The 24,247-nt window shown below is 42.6% G+C and overlaps 1 protein-coding gene across 1 annotated transcript; it reads right to left on the reverse strand.

Annotated features, from left to right (window-relative positions):
* Positions 1-20,330: 20,330 nt before the first annotated feature.
* LOC139650208 (gap junction delta-2 protein) lies at positions 20,331-22,609 on the reverse strand. Its single transcript, XM_071526799.1, has 2 exons — positions 22,515-22,609; positions 20,331-21,843 (listed from the first exon to the last, which is right to left on the reverse strand). Exons 1-2 carry the CDS (start codon positions 22,583-22,585, stop codon positions 21,000-21,002), a joined length of 915 nt encoding a protein of 304 aa, XP_071382900.1. The 5' UTR covers positions 22,586-22,609; the 3' UTR covers positions 20,331-20,999.
* Between the last annotated feature and the right edge of the window lie 1,638 nt (positions 22,610-24,247).

Genomic DNA, 24,247 nt, shown 5'->3' on the forward strand with positions numbered 1-24,247 from the left:
CTTACAGTCAAGACAGTCGACGGTGGCACACCTGTAGTAGATGAGTGCCGATGTTAGACAGAGAGAGAAAGAGAGATAGCTGTGGTCTTGTGCTATTGAACAGGATATCATAAGAAAAGGCAAGCGATCCGCACACTACTTAAAATCAAAAAGACGAAGAAGCAGGCCGAAAAAGTCTTTTCAAGGCATTTATTAAGCCATGATCTGCTCACTAAAATGTGCAAAAAGTGCAAATACTAGCAGACAAATGTTTCGATACTACATCTTCATCAGTGTCTTACCGGTTCCAATATCAGAACCCCTTATATAAAAGACACATGTCACATGATAGGATAACATAGTCACATGATACATAGCCACACCTTATGAGTCCTTATCCAGGTTCTGTACATCTATTTACATCTTTGAATAGGATATCCCAGTAAATGTTGCCACAGTTTGCGCCGTTTTACTAGAGAAGACGCTTGTGCTCATGCAGACCAGAGAACAGCTGAATATTTTATGTGTCTAGCTATCCAGCCAATAATTCCTCTCTCTTTTCCTCGAATCTATCCTACATCACCCATTCATCCAGCCAGATACTGTAGCAAGAGAGCCAACTATCCATCTCTGTATCCTCCCTCCTCCCCATCCCCTCTTCCCTCCAACCATCCTTCCCTCCGTACTCCCTATATCCATCCAGGCATCCAACCATCCAGCCGGGCAGCCATGTGTACAGTACAGCAGGTGTGCCGGGCATCATGTTCTGAAATTAGAATGACATCGAGAATCACTTAAATCGCCAAGTACCAAAAATGTACAGGAATTTGTCCTGGTGATCCTGGCACGGAGACACCTACAGAACTTCATAGTACATGTGGATGCAGTATGATGCAACATGGCCTCAGATAGAGTGCAAAGGGACAGTGTCACGCATACAAGTAGACTACTGCCTTCATTAGGAGCTATTACAGCGAGCTAGTTAGCGTAGCAGGTAAAGGGAAGGTCACTGTAGTGTGATTCCAGTCCGTTGGAGTCTAACTGTCTAACAGGCAGACAGGACCACCCAGTGGGATCGGTGCAGCCCGGCCATCTCTGAGACATGTGCTCCTTCGATCATGATAACCCAGCTGCAACACATGGGATGCACATGGAGGCACAGTCACACACACACACACACACACTCACAAACACTCCACTCCCACTTGTACTGTAGTGTGGTATACAGGCTGCCACTGAGTGAATAACCATAATGAGCGTGCACACATTTAGGCATGCATATTACATGCATGCGTGTTAGAGCTTTGCCTGATCCACTGTGGGTGTGTGCTCGTGTGTCTGTGTGTGAGTCTTCTCTGTCTTCTCTGTCTGAGTAATGGCTGAATGGAGGTACCTGTGTGGGTTTGGGCTGGGTGTGTATAGGAAGTCTTCCCTCCTTCCCTTATACCCACTCTCTCTCTCTCTCTCTCCCTGACCAAATTCTCTTCAGTTGGACCTTGTCTTTTTTCCGCTTTGTGTCGTGACTTACGAGCCGTGTCGTAACATTGCACACACAATAAAACACAAATTCTCCCTCGCACTCACTGCCCAATTAGTCAGGCCGTTCATGTTCACATCTTTATTATTGCCTAACACTGCCATCGTAATTAATAAAACTGTCGTCCCTCGTAAATGAAGATGATTTCTGGACCGTCTGTGTGTGTGTGCGTGTGTGTGTGTGTGTGTGTGTGTGTGTGTGTGTGTGTGTGTGTGCGTGCGCCTGTGTGTGTGTGCCTAATCGGTGTCCGTTACGACTGAAGCACTAGGAGTAGTATGTGTGTCAGCAATAGCCAGGCTAAAACAAAGTACCATCCATCACGCTGCTCAGCCAGGCTTCAATAATAATTGGGTTAGAATAAATGGGCCATGATTTTGGAGCAGAGAGAAAAAAAGAGGAGAGATTGCCAGCCAAAACAGAGCCACAGACAGTTCAATAACCAGGCCCCACCCAGCAAGGCAAGAAGCAGAGCGACAAGGCGCAGCGAGGCAGAGGCTGCAGACACAAAGCGGATTGATGCTCTGCCCCTCCACAGGGCCAGGTCTCAATAAAGATCTATCTGTTACTAAGCAGGGAGGAGGCTGCAGCCTTGAGGTGGGGAGACGGAGTGACACAGCAGAATTATGTGGTATTTTATGGGATATTATATGATGGAATACAGCAGAGGTTTTGTAATAGGAAAGAAGAAATAAAGTGAAATGCTGATAGATGCGGATAGTGTAGAATACAGTACAGCCCAGGTGAAAGAGCAGATGGATAGATCATGTGTGACGAGGTTTATTTTAGTGTCTCAACTGTAGCTGCCATGAGACTAAAGATCTATTATTTTAGCATGATAAATACATCAATGATTCGCTATCCAATTTGATAACCATCTATGCAATATTTTCTCCCTGATAAGCTGGTGGTATGAGAATGCAAAATGGTATATAAGAGACCATGTGCTGAGCTTCTAAATCAGTGTTTCTATCTGTGTTATAAGGTTTAGATTTTTTGTGATTCAGCAGTAAAGAACTTTAAGGCTTTCAAGGGGGAGATGTACAGAGGAATGACACTAAGGGAGAGAACAACTTTTGCAATGAGGGCACTAAATCCTGAATATCCTGTAGGAGGACAGGGAGCAGGGGAGCAGAGGAGGAGAGAGGAGTGACAGAGAAAGATTTTAAATGAGGATGAAAGAGCTAAAAAAGTGAGGAGGAAAACCTACAGAGGGCCTATAGAGGAGGCACAGGGACCAAGCGTGTGCAAGGTACCACTGGGCATCCCGTGTGTCACGCATGACGGCACATACAGGAGACACCCACATACAAATGTGCATTCACACTCTCGTGACAATACGCTTCACCCACTCACTCCCCTGACACCTTTCCCATGCAAATGACGAGGTAGCAATCAGTCACTGTGTGAATCCCTTGGCGGATTTACTCACATACACACACACACACTTGCGCATACATATAAACGTGTGTGCACTTAAGGATACCATTTAATGTATGCAAGGATGGCGAGAGAGAGAGAGACAGTGTTAGAGAGAAGGAGAGAGGATCATTCTCCAAAACAAAACAGGCAGATTCCACCTTCCTCCAGTGGGTTTCCAGCAGAAAAGAGATTAACACTCCTCTTCTTTCAAATTCTTTCATGGTGCGAAACGGAGTAGTGGCTCTGATACAGCACAGCAATGTGTTGTATTGCCTAAAGTGGGGGTTTTGAAGTCACAGATAATCTGCTTTTGAAACAATGAGATAGTGTTGCTTTTCATTCTGCTCCGTTAAGCTCTGCTCCAAATGAGGAGAGAGAGATAGTGTGGATCAAATGTTTTTGTGTTGAATCCCAAAATTTTACAGCTCTTTTAACTCTCAGCGGCTGCAAATTCGCCATCTATTGTACTGACTTGTTGTGGGGATGATGGAATTTAGCATTTTAGACAAAAATAATCTTCATGAAGTACTGATCTCAAACATCAATCCCTAAAACAATTCCTAAAATAGGAATAAAAGCTCCTTTTTAACAACTGGGATCTGTGTACTGTATGTTAATACTAATCTGCACATGAGTAATCCTACGGTAAGAAAATACTGTAAGCTGCCAAGTGTAAAGGACAATAAAGTAGTCGACTGTAAATTAATTGCACAGCTATTGTATTAGTTTCAGTGGCATGACTGTGGCCTTTGTAGCCATAGTAAAAAATGTAGCCTACATCTCACTCATTATAAATAATAATCTGCATTTATATAGAATTCAATTATTTTTAGCAATGAGGGGTATAAATTAATTATTATTCAGCGATGGTTTAGAACACAGGAAAGAGGTATTAGTATCAATCCCTGTTCACTTCATATATCGTTTATCTTTTTCAGGATAAAGCCTTGATCAACATAAATCAGTAATAACATTCAGATGTAATCCCACACTGATTTCAGACCTTACAGAGAGAAAGACAGAGCAAAAATGCTGACATTTCTGATGCATTGGAAATATGTCCTGCAGTTGTCCATTATCTCACATGTTATTCTGCAATCAAATGATAACAAATTATGAACATCCATTTTAATTAACAAATTATGAACATCTATTTGTAATAGACGATTCCATGGGTTTGAAGCAGGTATTATGGTTTCATCTAGTAATAAAGCAAGTCTTTTAACCCAATGCACTCTTCAATCTGGAATGTTAAATGTTACACATACAGTATATGACAAACACATATGCAGTGATCAATGTGTATTTAATTCCCTACTGGATATGCTTACCAGTGAAACAGATTTATAAGGTCAATTTAGTCCAACCCATGTCTTGCACATTAGTAATGGATAGCTTTTCCTATTATCATTACCACGGTTGTGATGTATGAAATTCACTCAAGGTGTTATTTAGATTTACTCAGAAGATAAATCCTGATCCTATTGTTCTCCTGCCTTTATTTCTATGGTAATGTTTGAGAAAGAGGCGTGAAGCTGAATGACATTTCTGTATTACACCGGATATAAGCAGTGCAGTGTGGAATACCAACTACTGTATTAGAAAGTGAGGACAGAAAAGGACATTGCAGGACACTGCAGAACAGAGACCAAAACAAGACATTTCTCATTGGCACAGTAATTTGAGTCAGGGAAAGAGCTTCAAGAAAGAAGCAACATTCAAAGGGATTTGTGCATGAGTAGGTTTCAGGTTTGAATGTACACACTACTGGCATTGCTTGTTGTTGGCCCTGGAGAGAGGAAGAGAGGTGAGGGGTGGACAGAGGGAGGGAAAATAGTGAGAATGACAAGCGGAGAACACACAGTCCTGGCCACCCAAATCCATGTTTGCTAATGGAAACAGGCTGTTTTTAGGCCTGCCACATTCAAAAGAGCCCCGGACCATCCACCATGCTTTAATCTTCAGCAGGTGCACAAACACAGGCGCGCACATGCACACACACAAAATAGGCATGAGGAAGGGGAAAACAAAGGTTAAGTGGAAAAAACGCTTAATAAATGGGAACCATGGCAACTTGCAGTGATTGCCTATTACATAACACTACTACATTGGCAGCCACTCAATCTGTCTATAATTACATTAACAAGCAGCGTTTTTTTTATTTTATCAATATGATTCAACAGAGCCATTTGTACTTAACTGTGTCATTAGTCATTCTGGATTTCTTAGCCTGTGAATCACTCTGGGCCTCAACCATTGTGCATAGCATTTGTCATGAATGCATGTTTGGGATTTCAATGATTTCTGAAGCCTCCCCAGGCTTATATTTTTTTTTAAAGTCCAATCTCTCTCTTCATTTGAAGCAGTTTAAATCCTTAATACCCTCAAGCTGCCTACACATGATCAGCGTTCGGTAGAGCACAGGTAGACAAGTTGGTGAGAATTGATACCTTATCACAGAATTGCCATGCAATTCTTCTTTTTTGACTGTTTTCAATGTGATTATAAACAAGGAGGATCAGGGTATGCACAGGATGAGTTTCTCCTCCTATCTGTGGTCTGTGGTAGCACTTTGAAAGGTCAGCTGCAAAACATGGCCAGAGTTGAAATAATTTTAACTTTGAGCACAGCGGCTGGGTGGCAAACTTGAGCAGTATGTATTGCCAAGGGTAGCGCTGCCGCCAAGGTGGGCACCACCGCTCTCGCCAGAGGAGAACAACAACTCAGCCAGCGCAAAGCTGTTCTGCTGCTGACCATGTGCACATTTAGAGCTAAAGGACTTGTCATTACACTAAAACAAAGTGTTGATAACACCTTTAATATCAATAAATACTATTAATAATATTTCATCTATGTCACAGATTTATCCATGTCCATAAAAATGTTGGTGTGTGTATACGTGTATGCATGCCTGCATGTTTGTGTGTGTGTGTGTGTGTGTAGGAGTGTATGCTTGCAGAATGAATAGCCCCTGGCAGCTCTCAGAAAGAGAGTCGAGGACGGGGAGATGAGGATGGCACATTGGCCACAGCTGAGCTCTGGTGCTGATGAACAAACAACTAATCAAAGAGACATGAAGAAGAGGAGACGCTCTAGATTTGTGAAAGGAAGGAACTAACGAAGGATGGAAGGAGGGAGGAAGCAAGTGCTCTGTGGTATTTTCACAGGCCTGCATGGGTTGGTCTATCCCACTGCCCTTACTACTGCGATGGATGGCAGGCACGTTGCTTTACCAGACAGCTGTCAGGCTGGCTGTGTGTGTATGTGTGTGTATGTGTGCACATGCCTACTGTGCCTGTGTCACCGCGGTGACAGAACAGAGCAAAGAAGAGCACCGACTCTTCATCTTGAGTCAGCTAAGTGTGTGAGTGTGAGAAAGCAGGCCAGCAGCTCTCGTTCTCCTCCTGTAACTGCCAGCCTGGTCACTGCATGGCACCGCTGCCGCCTCACACAAACAACAACAAGCTGAGCCAATGCATTTTGGAGTCCATCACGCAATGATGACATGTGTTACTCGCTCTCACTCAGATGTGTTAGGCACTGAATGATGCAGGAGGTGTTAAAAGCCTTTGGAATGAGCTAAGAGCTGCAGAGATCTCTTTGGTTTAGCTGCTGTGTTATCTATAGGTACACATTGAGATATGGCTGAGAGGAAAAAAATAACAGGGAAAAATGCTTCTCTATTCATAGATTCCCATCCACACTACGCATTTTAGGCGTAGTGTGACTTTTACATATTTGTCTGTCTCTGCTGTCAGTGGAGTGTAAAACAGTAAGAATAACTAATGCATGTAAGAGACTGGTAGCATTGCTGATTAGTTAGCTGTGCAATGCAAGTACAGATGTCCCATATATGAGCAAAGACATTCAGGGAGGCATTACAGTAGATGACATAATGCATATTTCTCATTAAGTATTGATGCATCACAAATGAAAAGAAAAACCTCTCCAGATGCTGGAGCAGCATGTTAGCCTGGTGGTTAGAGAGATTTCCGGTTATGTTCTGTAACTGGAAAGTCGCAGGTTCAGTCCCTGTGATAGCCCATGTTCAGCATCTGTGCCCAGGGAGTAGCGGAGTGTCTTTTTTCTAAATTTGAAATTACTTTGCTGTAAGCTACAATATAAAAAGAAAGAAATGAATTGAAAAGATGTCACTATAGCTGGGCATGGAGGTGAGGGCCATGCCATAATAGATGGCCCCCAGGTGAGCAATGGAGTGACTCAGGAGTGGCTCCCATGAGTCCCTGATTGAAGACATTCATGAATCATCAATGATAGGGTCAGCTGGAGAGAGAGTGTGTGTGTGTGTGTGTGTGTGTGTGTGTGTGTGAGAGGGTGTGTGCATGCATGTGTGTCCATGTGTGTGTGTGTTTGTGTATTATAGAATTCTCATCATTCAATGAAGTCCTTCCTGAATCCATCTCCCTGGAGACGGACATCATGCGTCATCAGTATCGGTCAGCATCGCCAAACAACTCCAGTTTTATCACAAACTCACTCTCCTGTCTGTTGTTTCTTACCACTTGAGAGGCCGAAGTGGGACATGTACAGTGGGACTTGGACAGGAGAGAGGGGAAACTGGTTGGTTGATTGGAGACGTCAGTCCTATGGGGATGTTCTCAGCCTTTTGACAGAAAAGTGACTGACAGTGAGTGCTTGCTTGGTTGGCAGACTTGGGCTCCCAGAGGTGGGTGAGTGGAAGGGGCCAGAATGGCAAAAGAAGTGCCAGAATGGGGACAACAAACACGGTCATGCAAAGTGTGTTGCCATCCGAACTATAAAGGGGCAAAGGGGCTTTTGAGGTGATGGGAGACATGCGGTTTTGAGTGGTGATATGGGTAATGTGGAATCTGTGGACTCTTAAAACCTTTGCTTTGCAGTACACAGACATGTTTTATGGTGTTAAAGGGTGTAAGAGACCTAGTAGTAAATAGTAAAGGTGGTGAAAAAAGAAGAAACACTGCAGAATGCATTTCCACCAAAATGCCAAGCCAAAATACCGCAGGAAATGAAACAATTTTGTTTGTTTTTTGGTCTGGTGGTAGGTTTGGAGGTGAAGAGACTATGTTAAACAAGCTTGGCTCTGAGCTGGGCTGAGAAAATTTAAAGAAAAATATCTTCATTCTGGAGCAGAGTTGCACCTCAGCTCTGATGAATTATGCAGTGTAGGATCATCCAAATGTTTTTTGGGGGAGGGGGGGTTGGGTTTCTACTTTCACTATGTAGTAGTAAACACTGCATGATTTATCAAAGGCTAGAAACAGCTTGTGTGACTGCTGCAGGTTTCTGCAGAGGAGGGAGCAACATGCATAAAACTATTTGGCTGCTTCTAGCTAATACTGGATGGCACACACTCTATCTGCTTGAGTGAGGTCATATCTGCAAACAAGGAAGCTGTGCTGGTGAAGTCATGTCTGGCTGGCTGGAAGAGACAGCAGTCGAAGAGAAACACACATGTAGCCTCATCCTCTGCTCACTCTATTTCCCTCTTTCTCCGTCCCGCTCTCCCTTTCTATATATTGTTCTGTCTCTTTTGCTTCTCTCTCCCATTCAGTTGTTGTTTTTTCACTCACACTTCTTTGCATTTCCTTTGTTCTGGCCTTGTTGTGTTTTATTCATGGCAGCCATGATGGGGTACAGAGGTGATCTAATGCCGGTCTGCACTCATGAATGTTTGAGCAGGAATTTCACACTCTATTTCAGTCATGTGAGAGGCCAGTGCAGGGCTGGGATTGACTGAGCATTTTGAAAAAGTGTGTGAATGTGTGAGTGTGTGCATGAGCGTCTGTGTCTGTGCCTACATGCATATGTGTGCATGCAGGTGCACTCCCATCTGTGTGTATGTGGTCATGTACTGTAAATCTACTCCAATGAAGACAAAATATCCTAAGTTCCTCCAAAAAGTTGCAAAATTGAGAAAATAACAGAAATGACAGAAAGTGCAAAGAGGCATTTTTGGAAAACAATATGCCACATTTTGAATTACCTCAGATACATTACCCATGCCTCAGATAAAATATATCATACCCTACTCTCTGTATATAATCCTAGCATAATTACTGCAAATAGAAGACATTAAACATATGGAGACAGCTGTGAATCTATATTTGGTTTTCAATATGCCTGTTCCATGCAGCACATCCATTTACATATGTTTGCATAGATTTGGCTTTTATCATATGTTAATGAGGAAAGGGAGAGATTTGCTGAAAAAATCTGAGTAGGTTATTGGGCAGGACCAAAGCAGTCAAGCTTAGTTTATTGAGTATCAATAGTAAATGCATACAGCAGACTGGAACCTTACTCTCTGTATATGGGTGCGTGTGAATGTGTTTATGTACGCCTTCGGACAGAGAGAGAGAGAGAGAGAGAGAGAGAGAAAGAGAGGGGAGCTCCAGTAACCCAGAGAGAAGGATGATAATAGCACAGTCTTCACCAGATGTGTGACGTCTCCCGAGGGGGAACCCCAGTGCACTGTGGTCCAGGATTAATCGTTTGAATAAAAGAAAACATAATTAAAACCTTCCCTCATGCTCAGGCAATCAAAGAGAGAGACAGAGAGAGAGAGAGAGAGAAGGTAGAGACACAGCCTTGATGGATAACCATGTGTCCAATTCCACCCCCTTCCCATACACACACCACGCACACACACACATTCACAGTCACATACACAACCCGCCTTTCGCCCAGATGACGTACTGTACATAATCACAGAGAGCACAATTGATGGCTCCTGTCTCTCAAATGCACACGGCATTAATTTTTCCTGCGTGGCACTACAGCGGCTCCGAGGCCGGATGGCAGCTGAAGTTTTGATTGTCACATGAATCAGCCGAGCAAATGGGTTTCAGTGGGAGTGGAAGGCAATGATTTTGCCTCTTAGACGCACCCATGGGCCATCGGTCTGTTGGGGATATCGAAGGAAGACGGCCTGTGGCGTGCTCGTTCAGGGATTTCAGGGATTGTATTGTTGTATTGTTATGCTGCATGGTTGACGTACATGCAGAGGAGGTCAGGTTCTTTCCTCCTCGGTGTGGGGAAAAAAAGAAAACAGGAGGGGAGAGAGAGGGGTGGAGGAACACGGTGAATGATAAGCGCTGCTGCAGGGTTGGGATTGATCAGCTGTGGTGACTTAACTAAGGTCTCAGTTCTGTGTTAATGTCTCCTATCTTGTGCTCTATTTATACTTTGCCCCACTGCCCTGTGTGCAAAAAATGTCTGGCTTAAAATGTCATTTATTGTCATATTCAGTCTTTAAACATTTTTTCTTAAACACTTGTTTCCAGTGCAGTTTCACTTGTAAACACATTTGAATCAAGAGAGAATAAGGTAGATCATGCCACTACTATCAAGAAAACTATACTTGATTAAAAAAAAACAAAAAAACATGAAACATGTTTGTTTGCACTGGAAATAATTGAAATTATCTCACCCTACTGGCAGATCTTTCACTTGTTTTTAGAAAAATAAGATGTTAAAAAAATTATTTGTTTAGATGGATATTTTTATTATAGTATGTATGCCTTCTGGCTAAATGAAAAGGTCCCAGTCCAATCCCAGTAATGACTTGGCAGGCCATAAAGCAGGGATTAATATTCATAAGGAGATTCTACTCTCCAATAGTCCCATACATCAACTTTGAATGTAGAGTAGCTGGAAACGAAACGTGTATGCATCAACATGGGGAGTGCACAGCTTTCTGTCCATGATGGTTGTGCACATTTTTATTGTGGTTGTGTGTATGTGTGTGTGAGGGAGAGAGAGAGAGAGAGAGAGAGGAGAGGGGGAGAGAGAGAGAGAGAGAGAGAGAGAGAGAGAGTAATTTTGGCCACTGGATTGTTCAAATCATGGCTTGCACATGGATGAGCACACACACACACTCGCTTACAAATACACACACACACACGTCCACACACACACACACATTCTTACTAAAGAGCGGGGCTTCTGCACAGAGGACATTCCCATTCTGCAGTGTGTGGCTGGAGGGGAGGACTCTGGGGGACAGCTGCTCGCTCAGATCACGTGAACCCAAATCTCCGTTTGGAGGGAGACCAGCTTGTCTCCAGTTGTGCCTCCTCAGGCCATGGGAGAGCTCCCAGACCAGCCTGAGCCTGAGCCGCTCGCACTGCAGAGGCACGGCACCAAGCCCCTTTTGTATCCTTACGTGCCTTACATGGAAATAAGACAATGAAGTGCAAGAATGAGAAAGCATCTGGGAATATATATTTAGTCAACTTACATCTTTGGGTAGCTGAAAGCTGATGTTAAATAAAAAGCTACAGATTGTGTTTAGAGTAGGGTTCAGTTGATATGGGTTTTGAAGGCAGACACTGATTCAAATGTTTTGAATTGAAACTGCCGATAGATGATATATTGTGCCAATATTCAATATCTTTAAATTTGACCATTTTCATGCCAAGTACATAAATAAATGCATTCAGTGTTATTCTTGGCTGAAACAGTGTTTAGACCATGGGACACTAAAAAAGGATAACAATAATAATAGTACACACGCATCATAATTTCACATTTCCAATCAACTCGGTTTAAGAATTGTCATTCAAAGAAAGTGTCATTTTCTTCATACTAGTGGAGTTACCTGTGTGATTCTGCCTTGTTTCAAGATACTGACATTGTTTCTTCAATTTGAAATCTGAAGCAAATGAAACTGTAGCAGAAAGAAGTAGAATTATCTCCCACCCTATTGGCAGAAAATACGTTTTAAAGACTAAATGACTTGTTAAGATGGACATTTTTTGCAGTGTGAGAATGTAAATCAGCTGAAGTCAGGAGAAACGGACCTTCAGCAGGTAGGGCCCATCTGCTTGCTGCCGGTGTATTGATCCCAGAATACCATTAAGCCATTTCTTTAAGGATTCCACTGCATCAGCAGCCTAAAGCTACCTTCCTGTGCCCTCGCTGGCCTCAAGCAGGTCCTCAGGTCCTCCCACCCCTGTAATGTTCTCTGGCTTGCCACTCCCTTCATTGCTGCTCTAACGGCGTTTTAACAGGAACCCTCTGTCATGTTGCATTGGTTTCATTGTCACATGCATGGTTAAGCCAAAAAGCTGATGGCTGAATTGAAAGAAATGTCTCATACACATGTGATATAATTTAATGTTCTCTGTAAACAATGGCAATGCTATGTTCATATTTATAGTTTTCTGTTCAATTCGGTTCTAATCTATTCTGTTTTGTTCTTGCAACAGCTTAATACAGCTTGTTAATGATGGTTTGAAGTCATGATGGTGTTATCTTTCCCTGTAAGGAGAAGTTGGCATGGAGGAGGCAGAATCATTAGCACAGTCAACACTTGCTGCACACTGGAGCCCCGGTGCTATGATCTTGTCCAACTCACAAATTTACACTAATGTAGCCAGAGAGATTAATTACACTTAGATTAATATTGATCTCTCGCAATCAACCGGAATTCCACAAACACATTTCAAAAGGCTTACAGCTAAGACATCTTCTGGCAGACAGAGCCGGAGCTCTGGTGTGTGTGGGGGTGTGTGTGTGTGTGTGTGTGTGTGTGTGTGTGTGTGTGTGTGCGTGCGTGTGTGTGTGTGTGTGTCTCAATGGGTTGGAAGGAGGGACTAATACTCAGTCAGATTTCTCAGTCTAATTAACGCCTTTGCTACAACAACCCCAGCATACGTTTCTACAAGAAATTTCCCAGCAGCCCCAGTTCCATTTGAGACACTGAGAAGGGAGCAGTCAGCATGTGTGCTTGAAGGGGTCTGGGAGATGGGGGTTGTGTGTGTGTGTATGTGTGTGTTTGTGTGTGTGTGTGTGTGTGTGTGTGTGTGTCCATGTCCCCTACCATAGGTCAGCTTGGGCAAATGCTGCTTTCTGACACACTGTTGGGAGTATTTGTGGTTTGTAGCCTGCGGGCAACTTGGGGTTAGTGCTACCATCTGCATCATATCGCCAAGCAGCACAGAGATCAGAAATTTCCTAGGAAAGTTTTAAGGCAAATGGACAGCTGTAGGATTCTAGCATCTCGACAAGTTTTGATGCATGAATATGTGATGGGTTTATATTTTGAGTCACGTCTCAGTTGCCCCGAGATCTCACAGTTTAAGCATTTTGAGATGAAATGGCATGTTAATATAAAAAATGCTCTAAGAATAAAATGACATATCAAGGACAGTTAAATAAACAAATCCTCCGTCATTTGGGATTCATTTAGATTTATGCTAAATTAATCTTTGTTCTGGGAATAAGACGAACATGTGCAACGTATTGTAACACTGTTAGAAGAAAGTGTTTTGAAATCTAAACAGTGATCTGAGCTCCCGCTAACAACTCAAAGGAGACAGATCTTATACTGACAGTGTTCAGAGACCGCAGAGAATCTCCTGTAACATAAAAGTGTTTGTAGACACAAAAGTGGTAAATTCAGGAAATTTGACTGTTTTTCTGAATGTTAACCAATGCTTTGAAACACCTTTTTATACAAGATTGATTTTGGTTTGGTTTTCAAGTAGCATTTAGTAGCATCACATTCAAATCTGTGCAGAACTACAGAGGGATTCTCAAGAGTGTGTTTATCCTAAATGTTACTTAAATATATTTTTCTATTTCCAAAATATATATAAAAAATACATTTATCTAATTTAAAGGAGTAAAATCTTCTTTTTGTGGTAGTTTTTTTCAAAGAATTTGAATACTGCTTTAATGCACATTTATTGTATCAGCACACCTATAACTGCTTTTACCTTCAACCCCTCTATACCAATTCTTAGCTTTATTGCACTTCTTTCTTGGGTTCAAAACCCAACCAAGGTGTTTTTCTCTTCTAACAGCGCTACAGCAGTGAAAGCCCTGAAAGCTGCTGTGTAAAGTGTGACCTCATCCTCTTCTTCTTGGGCTCCGCAAAACGGCAATCACGTGATTCACACCAAAGACGGTGTCACATCATACAGGGAGTGGGGGGATGGGCGCGGGACTGGGAGAGGTAGAGAGGGAGAGAGAGAGAGAGGGAGAGAGAGAGAGAGAGAGAGAGAGAGAGAGAGAGAGAGAGAGAAGAGAAACAAGTGGAAGGGGGAAAGAGGTGAGAGAGACAGTCAGACAATGAGGATGGAGAAGGGGGAGAGTTGGAGGGAGAGGGAGGGGGATTTACAAGGAGAGGGAGAGGCAGGGATAAAAAAAAGAAAAAGAAAAAAAGCAAGGGACGAAAAAAGAAAAAGCAGACAAGCGATTTATCCAGTTCAAACAGAGTCCAGAGGTAAACCACAGTGAAGTAGACTAGATGACGAGCAGACCGAGCCGCCGCAGCAGAACTAGTGCATCCAACCCACATACTGTAATCTCACACTACCCTTGGGAGTCTGATGTAAGAGTCAAATTCACTATCAAAGTTAAGATATTCATACAATTTCTCTCTCCCTTTCTGTCTCTTTCTTTCTCTCTCTTTCTTCTCTCTATTTGTTTACCTGTTATTTGTGTCCCTGTTGTAGAAACAGCTGTAGTCTTCAGTCTGTAGAGAAATAAATAAATAAAAATTGGCCTGTTCTTATTATTCTGCATTCACACGTCTTACAAAGATGTGTATTATCTTCCACTCCTGTTTCCACAAAAGCCAGTATAACACATAATGGTGTTTCATCTTCTTCTCCATGTGTATTGTGTTGTGTGAATGTGTGCAGTTGAATTGTAATATCTCTATTCGTCTGCCTCTGTGCCTCCTCTATCTTCCTAAACACGCTGTTTTTCTGTTCCTCCGATATCAGTACAAGTCCAATTGGCCTCTGTGTCCGATTAAGTCCTGCCAGCCACTGATTTTTATTGGCTGTGTAATGGTGCAGAACCTAAACATTTATCAGGTCGATGGGCTATGCGGTGAGGGGTGTCTGTATTACGGCCTATTAGGGGATGGAGAGGAGGTAAGTGGGCGTAGAGAGTTAGTACAAGCACGAGGCAATAGGTGTCAGAATGAACTGCCACCTCCAGAGGAAAATTAAAGCTGTCACTAAAAGGAAATTGTTGAGGGTTTGCTTTTACCGCAGTGTGCCCTGGCCCTGTCTGCTTTGCATTAATGACAAACTACTTTGCCAGGTAAAGTTGGTGCAGTATGGCAAAATACTGTAGCTTTGTATAGGCTGCTGCTTCCAAATGCTGGATCCTCACAACAGAAAAATGGTGAGCTAAGAGCAAAAAATTAGTAAACAGTCCCTTTCTCAAAGTTCTAATAACTTTATCCTGGCTCACCCAACCTTAACTTGGATGAACTGGGTAAGAAGAGGAGAGAATGCATCTGTTTTTTTGGGTTTGGGTGCATTGTGTTCTCACACAGGTGCTGGCTGTGCCTCTGTGATCCTCTGGCTGACAAATCTGTGCATAATCCACTAATGTTCTTAATCCTGAGGTCACATTAAAAAATGGATCAGAAATTAATCTGCTGTCAGGGCTGTCAGGTAGTTTGTCAGTGCTTATTTTCACCTCTGCTGCCTCACAACCCAACCAGCCAACCAAATCCTTCTGTATGGGCTACTGCTGCCCCGCCGCCAACCAAATCCCTCTGTCCAGTTCCTGTCAAATTTCCTCTGTCCCTTTGCCCTTGCACTGTGAAGGTTTCATTAAGGGAGAGTAGTATGAGGACAGACCCAGATCACAGAAGGAATGTTTGGTGTTCAGCCTCATATGAGCTGCTATATAACAGAGTGGTGAAGAGGGACAGAAAGCATTGTGGCTGGACAGAGAGAAAAGTACTTTGCAGCCAGAGCAGAGCGGATGCTTTTGCTCCCCTGGCAGACTGAAAGTTAGAAACTTGGTCATACTGTGCAAATGCATTACTGCTTCCTCCCCCACATGGATGCAAACATCAAGTGTGTTTTGTTTCAACGTTTGCCATATCTGCCTATGCCATGCTATGCCGTGCATATGTGCTGCAGTAACCGGGCTAATTTCATTGCTTCTGGGTGAGTGGATCAAAAAGACCCGCATTCACTGTTTTCTTCTGTTTGCTCTCCCCCTTTCATGCGGTAATCTGCGCAAAAGGCAGAATTAAAGCAGCGCTCCCCCGGAGCCAGTCTTCTCCTTTCAGATTGGTAAAAGAAGAGAGATTGGGAGGACATGCTTGTTGGGGCAGAGAGATTGTGGGGTTCACTTTCAGGTGAAAGTTCTGGTATAATCTGTCACATTATAGAAAAGCCAGGCAGAGCAGAGCTTGCTTTAGGGAAAACACTGTGGCATACAGGTATTTTCGCTCCTCTTCACTATTTTATCAGTATTTTTATGAACACTTTCTTGTTTTGTCAAATCATATTCCAGTAAAAAATCAAAGCCAAAACATCAAGTAAAATATGCCAGAAACATCCATGTTAATAGTTTAATTAAGTCTAAATACAATTTGTATGCCGGCAAAGGAATGAAAATCAAAATTATTCATTATGTAAAAGACAATAAGGCACGGTTTGAATTCCTTAGTGTCCTGTTATGATTGATTTGCTTACATTTTGGACTCTTTTCAACTGTCCTTCCCTAACTTCTTAATCCAGGGGAGATGTCAGTATGATGTAAGGTGGCTGCCATGATGGATTGTTAATAAAGACGTCAGAGCTCCGGTGTCATCACTCACCTCTGTCAGTCTGGCCTTGTCCCTCCAATAGAAATCCTCTAGTCAGGAAGCATCACGTCTACAGTTCTAAGCCAGTGGTTTTCCAGTAAGGACTCACTTTCTTTTGTCCTTCTCATTAGGAATTTACACAACCAGAAACTAACACTGGTGAATTAAGAGGCCATATACTTCAAGTGACTCAGTATTAAGTGTATGAGGGAGCTGTTGGATGATGTCACAGCGTGTTACAATAACACAGTAATGGCTACATAGTATTTCATGTAACATTTATATCCCTCCCTCTCTTTCTGGACAGAATTAATGCACCAGTGATATCACACTATGAAAACCCCCGTCTCCCTCAGCTCTCTGGAGCTAAACTGTCACTGCATTAAACAGAGTTCAGAGTACAAGGCGCCCTCAAGTCAGACCTTCCTAAATATATGATGCTATAATCCTGTTTATTTACAGAAATGGTTAAGCTAGAGGTAGAAAACATATTTCTGAATAATCTACACAGACCTACGCATGACCCCATGTCATTTAATCCTGTGCTGCAATATACAATCTTAATGCTATAGTGCACCAAACCTGCCTCAGTGTGCCTGCAATGCTGTTCTTTATACAGTATAATTGCCTTATTTTGCTCTGGGTGATGATGTGTGAAAGTACTGAGGTGAGTTTGGGTTGAATCTCAGCAGCTTTGAGTCAGTCAGACACAGTTGAGGCTGTTGAGATTTTGAACCATAATAAATCCTCTTCAGATGAGGCACTTGACTTCGAAATTCTAGTGAACAAAATGTATCTTTTAAAGTCACTGAAATGGAAAAATCACTGTTTTGCCTTTTTTAGCTCATTCTAACTATAATACCATACGTCTATTTCACAATTTATGCCAAAAAAAAGACCAAAAAATAATTTTCTTTTCTTTTTATATCAAAATCTCATTTCTTTTACTTCCTGGAAAATGGAAAACAATCAACTGTCTTTCTCTCCAGAACCGGTGTACATTTGATAGATCCTTTCCCATGTGATGTCCTGCCCTAATATGCTGTTTCAACAGGAAATTCATCACATTAAGCAAGCAAGATGCACTCAAAATGCTGTTTCATTGTGACTTTAAAGGATGAGTTTTTACTCAGCTGATTTCTTAGGATGAATCTTTCTCAGCTACAGACTAACAGAAGGTAAGCAGAGTAGCTGCACTTGCACCAGAAGCAAATATATCTTCCTCTTTTTTGTGGAAGCAGAGAATTTAATTAATTCAAAATGCAATCATAATATTTCATTTTGCATCTTTGCACTTACACACACCACCAGAAAAAACATATCTCAAGGTAAAAGATGAATGATAACAGCAGAGTTATGTTTGTGTAGCATATAGATTTATTTTATGAGGCACGTTTTTTTTTTCCTCAAATAAGGAATGGAATTACAATGAAGTGGCCCACGTTGCTCATAAAAGAGCAGTTCCTTTATGAGCTGAGTGCCTACCTCTCCCAGTACGTCCAGGGAGAAAACCTTTCCTTTAATATAAGGGTGTCTCTGCTGACAAGCTTTGTCGATGACTCAGATTAAGGGCTAAAATATGGCTCTAAAAACCCCCTGCCTTTATCCTGAGCACCTGCAATCACATGAAATTGGTGGTGTTCCTGCAGTATTTGCCTTGTAGTCTCAAAATAGCTCCTGTGCAGCCTTGGTTTGTTCTGCTGCTGTTGTCGCGGCGGGTAAGGCCAGCAGATAAATACATAGGTCATTGAGTTTATATGATCTCTCTTTCTGCGTGTGTCTGGGTTGTTTTAGATGTGTAAACCTGAACCAAGTGAAGTGTCGTCTACATTTGTCATACCGCCAGTGAAAAGCTCTCTGTCTTGCTCGTAAGCCGGCTCTCATGACTACAAAGGACGCAGACACACAGGTACAGTGTAATATCTACCGAGCCCTCCAACACTCACATGATGTAAATGCATCACAGCATGCATAATTGCATTCATACATAACCCAATAATTTTGGCATTTAGCTGGAGATGTGAAACCAGGTTAAATGTTGCAGGGGAAAAAAACCTATGAAAGCATCAAAGAATTATAACCACTGCACCTCAACACTGTACAGTAAATGTACAGTAGAAATGTGTAAATGTTTGTTGTTTTATTTATTTCTTCTTTTCCATTATTGTTTGTAAGTCTCCCTTTATATATTCCCGTTATGTATACAATGCCGTAAAGTGAATGTGGAAACGTAACATTTTTTATAGGCTTTGTACTACAGGGAACTTGGGCTAACTTTCTTTGTCCTGTGCTGTACCTCGGGAGAAATGAAAGAAGAAGGAGAGGGAAAGGAGCAGAAAAGTGAAAATGAGATTAAGGAGCGACTGAATAAGAGAAAAAGAGACGGATGAGCAGGAGAGAGAAAGATAGAGAGAGAGAGAGACAAAGAGGCACAGCACTGCATTGCATCAGGCGAAGTTGACAAACGGCTTTTCTTCCTCTCTTCCCTTTTCTTTTTTTTTATGAAGTTCTTGAGTTAGGGAGAAATCTTGAGTCCCTGCTGAGTTTGAGATGGATGTGCCAGTGTTGGGTTCTTCGATTTCTCCGCGCTTTGCAGAGTCATCCTGGCAGGGGAAGCATCAAGCATCCAGCCCTCCCCGGATCACCCGCAACGGTCAGCTCCAAACATCTCATTCTCTCTCTCTCTCTCGCTCTCTCTCTTTATTTCTCTCTCTTTAACTCTCTCTCCCCAGTGTGGGCGTTTAGTTCAGCACTTTCTCTTTTTTTCTCCCCTTCTGTTTTTTCGTGTTTGACCTTCACGAGGAGCACACACAACCTTCCCCCTCGGTCCAGGCTGCTTTCTTGCATCCCTCCTCAAATGAGAGAAGAAGGGATGAGCAGAGCACCCAGAAAGGGCAACTCCCACTGTATTCAGAATGATGATCAGCTCTTTGTCATTCCTACAGAGTACAAGGGGCATCTCTGTCTCTGGTCAAAGTCACAAACTAAGTTAAGAGTGAGACCCTGCAGATGTATAGCTCACAATAAGGGCTGAGGGCAGCGTTTGATTTGATGCATGCTGTGTAGGAGTTCCCTCAGGCCACGCATGCTATTATGGACCATAAAGTATTGATGTGTCTCATGGAAGCAGCATCAGTATTGAAACACGTTGCAGTCGCATATTTGCAGAAACTGATGAGATCCTGATATCAAGGTGTGTCCTGCAGTGGGGTTTTCTACAGAGTGGGTGTGGCTAAGGTCTTCACTGCACCAAGGCAAAACTCACACTGGAGAGATGTGATGGGGCATTCAACACAAGCTACTGTAGCAGACACAAAGTATTGCACCTCACACGTTTCTGGTGTACATGAATCCCACTTTTATTTTAGACAGAAAAACGATGTTTGTTTTTTTCTGGTCTGTTTTGGTTACATTTAAAACCATTCTATGAAAAACTGTAGCACCAGAGCAGATTTCTATTGCCCATTCTTTGATAAAAATGTCAATTTGTGCTATTTTGAGTTTTGATCAGCTTTGATTGGGGAGAGACATTTCCTTCTTGTATATAAAAAAGACTAGCACTTCATTTCTTTTCCAGTCATTTGCAAAATAAAATAGAGAAAACTGTATATCCTTTTTTTTTTTTTCATTTAAATCACAACAAATACATTTAAAGCAAATAAAAATTGGGCGGCATTTAGCATAATCCAAGCAGGGAATTAGCTTTCATGATGAATATTATATATTTATATATTTATATGTATACATATATATTATGTTTATATACAAGTATGGCACTTGATTACACAAAAGCAAGAAAACACTTCACAAATGAAAGCAGTGGGCGCTTTGGTGTGTTATAAATTAAGGAAGTCACAGACGTTAGCGTTTGCAGCAAATCCACCAGATACTGTTTTGCAAGTCAGCTATTAAGCAATGGAATGGTTACATATGTTAAGGTCAGTGGTGCAACACAGGCAACAAAAACATGAATGACGCTGATGTATTTCAACTAGGTTGATCCATAATCATTACTGATTTATATATCTATGCATATATAAATCTGGATGGTAGATTTTTCCTTCAACCACTGTGTATGGTGTCACTTAAATAGGTTGGTGTCAAAAATCGGTGGAAAAAAATGCTTTAAAAACACCGTCAATAGCACATATTGGGTTAGGTTTGGCTCTCAAGTGTTCACCTCTTAGTGCAATTTGCATTTACTCTCTTCAAGTACAGCAGAACAGCCCACAAAGAGTAAATATGTGAACACGTTAACATGGTCTCCATTTAGCTTTTTACAGAGTATAAACGTTACTAAAAAGTTGCATCAGTGCAATAATAAATAAGTAAACAAACGTGTAATCCACGCTTGCCATGAAGTCCTTAAAAGACAAACAAATCAACAAAATCTGCCCACTCTTAAGTCATAACACGAATTAGGCGTGCGGAGCTGTCCCTCATGTCCATCATGGTTTTTCAATCTTTTCATCTCGGACTCCCTCCCATGAGTTACACATAAGCAGAGTCACTGGACTGAGTGCGGCCAAAATTAGGTACACTCATTCTTGGCAAGTCCTTGTTTCTGATTTCATAAATGGACTTTCGCCGAGCCTGCACACCTCGCACGGCCGTTTTGATTTTCCTCCAGCCCAAGTGATTGAGTTCTGCCAGGTTCAACACCACACAGAACCCACTGACCGCAAACATGAACACCAGGAACACTGTCTTCTCCGTGGGTCTGGAGACGTAGCACTCGACATCTTTTATGCAGGGGTATCGATCACATTCGTACACCGACGGGACGTTGAATCCATACAAGAAATATTGACCCACCAAAAAGCCTATTTCCAGCGCGTTTCTGAAAACCACTTGAATGATGTAAAATCTGGAGATGCCCTCTTGTCGCCTCATTTTGGACTTAGTAGTTCTCATGGCCGAATTAGGGATCTCTTTCACTTCCAAACAGTCCGGCTCGGCTTCTTTGGTGGAGTTCTCCGTGTTTTGAAGTACTCCATTAACAATGGTGTTTTTAATCTTTTTGCTCTCGTCTCGTTTCATTGAATCTTGATCCTTATCCAGTGTCAAATAGACTGTTGAGTACCGTCGCTCCTTTTGCTTGGCCGACTGGTGCACCGAGTATGTGATAAAACAAAGACTCGGAGTGCACACCATGATGATTTGAAAAACCCAATATCTAATGTGTGAAATGGGAAATGCCTTGTCGTAGCATGCCTGGTTGCAGCCCGGTTGTAAGGTGTTACAAACAAACATGGTTTGCTCGTCATCATAGACAGTCTCTCCAACTATTGCTACGATAAGAATCCGGAAGATGACCACCACAGTTAGTAGGATCCTAAAAAGCAAGCAAACAAACAAACAATGTGAAAATAAGTGTATAAATATATGTGTTACTGATATCAGTGTGGTTCATTTACGCGCTGCCTTGGTGGCTTATGCGCTCAATGGAGTCCAATGCTGGCGTGTTGGTTTTAGGGAGCTGTCCAGTGCTGAACCGGGACGCTCGTGAGGATGCTATGTGCTTCTTACTGTGTGCATTTATGTGTCAATGTGTCTGTTTCAGTGCGTCTGTGTGGTTTATGTGTTTTCTGATATTATGGTTGGAATGATATGTAAGCAACCCGCGTTGCTTTGAGAGTATGTGTGAGCTTTTTTTTTTTTTTTAATGGAAAGGGGTGATAACGCCAGCGCTCTCTCTCCTCCTGAGTGCACAACGACCACTCAAGCCCCAACAGACAACCATGGATGGATGGGTGAATGAAGAAATGAATGACACGTGAATTTTAGTTTAGTTTAGGGTGATTGAGTTTGCAGCACCAGCCCAGGTTCTGGAGAGACAGCGGTCAACTCAATTACTTCGCTGCCTCGTCAAGGAAGAAAAAAACCTGTGAAACAAGAAAAAAATCCACAACACAGAAACGGGGGACTGGGGACCATGCTAAAGAGGATCCTGGAGGCTGCTGCATTTCTTCGGTTGTTCTTGTTCTTTTTTGTTGTTGATCTTACCTTCCTATCATAGTAGAGTGCTGCTGGACAGCAGCCTCCAGGAGCCTCTCTAGTATAGTCCATTCCCCCATTTCTGATCATCCGGAGAAGACGAGGGCACAACGGCACTCTGCTCAAATCCCTCCGAAAATGCGCTTTATTCCTCGTCCCGTTTCTCTCTGTCTCTCGTTGTTGTCAGTCTCCAGAGCGTCCGATTTGAGCTAAAAAATACATCGATGACGGGATGCCGCTGCCGTCCCCGTCTCTCTCCGACTCGCTCTGCGCGCTGTGTGGTTGGTTGTGCGCTGAGAGCGCAGTGCCAGTGAGCGTCCTGCTGTGTCTGCCGAGCGCTCCCACGACGTCGCCACACTTTTCCTTGTCATGGGAGTCTGAAGGGCTGATTACTATAAGCCCTCCTATTTTCGATCTTCAGATCAGGTTGATGGGTTGCGCGCTGCGACTGGATGGAGGGAGGTTGGATTTAATGTCTTGCCAGCGTTAATCCGCCTTTAAGTAGTCTCCCCCCTCCCCTGCGTCACGTACGCGCAGACAGGTCGGTGGAGCGCAGCCAGGAGTGCCAGGGTTTCTCATTTTCAATATTCGGTGCATATACATAGCACGTGCCATTTAGTGGACGCTTTAGTGGACGCTTTTGCCCAAAGTGCTATACAGACCCATGAGTGTATACATTTTTATCATGGGGGGCCCTTATGGGAATCACACCTCTAACCCTGACAATATTAGTACCATGCTCAACTCACTGAGCTGCAGCACCACATACAACAACATCCAGCCCTCCGGGACAGGGCTCGTGGATGCGCGGTGTCCTGAGCTCAAGGGTCAAGGTGGCGTCCTGGTGTTGTTTATTTTCTTTTCTGTTTTTTTTTCTTGTGCAAGATAAAAACATATAGCTGATGTATGTAATATGCATATTCTGCCTATCACAGCATTTTTTTTTATTTATTATAAAACTTGTTGCATTTTAACCGAACCCCGTGGAATATTATAAGGCTTTATAAAAGATGACACTCTTCCTTTCTTGAAGCGGATTTCCTTGCGTGCCTCGAGGTTGGCTCTCCCTCCCCGTGTCGCAGGCTGCTGGCTGGGCTGCTACAGTTATTGTCTCCACCTCGGGCAAAGATGATGCTCTGGATACAGTGACAGAGTGAAAGTACCATCCGAGTTGCTAATCGCTTTACAAGGCAGCCTGCCTGCCTGCCTGCCTGTCTCTCTGTCTGTGTGTGGAGGTTTAAAAATAGATGCAAAATATCTGACTCCGCCCTGTAGGCTATATTGCCCTGAGATATGATCAACTGCGCTGCATTGTGTGTGTACATAGTAGACACCCTTTTAAGGGGAAATCGAACGGATTCACTATGAATTACATTGCATGTAATAAAAAATGATTGAATTTCAGGTAGCAAATGGAACTTTTTTGTTAATTTATAACTTTTGTTATTACAGACTGCGTCTGGACCAATGCTCTCTAAGACCGCATAATATTACTGAGTATTTGAGCAATAGGCAATTGTGTGGGTGCATAATGTTTAGCCAATACAGGTAGGTAGTGTGAGTTTAGGCCAACCTGCTCTGGGAGACTGGGATTACTGATCACGTGATAGCGGTGTTTTCACTCAATGAAAGTATGTGAGGTTAATTTCTCATGAGGGGGCTTATCCTCTCCGCTCACTGTAATCTTTTCTAATTCAAATCTTTTATAACCTTTACTCAACCATCACGTGACGGAAGGACAG

The sequence above is a fragment of the Centroberyx affinis genome, unplaced genomic scaffold, assembly GCF_046629955.1.
Source record: "Centroberyx affinis isolate AG114_WGS23_722 - 3 ecotype Tasmania unplaced genomic scaffold, CSIRO-AGI_Caff_v1 ptg001464l_1, whole genome shotgun sequence".
NCBI classification, from domain to species: Eukaryota; Metazoa; Chordata; class Actinopteri; order Beryciformes; family Berycidae; genus Centroberyx; species Centroberyx affinis.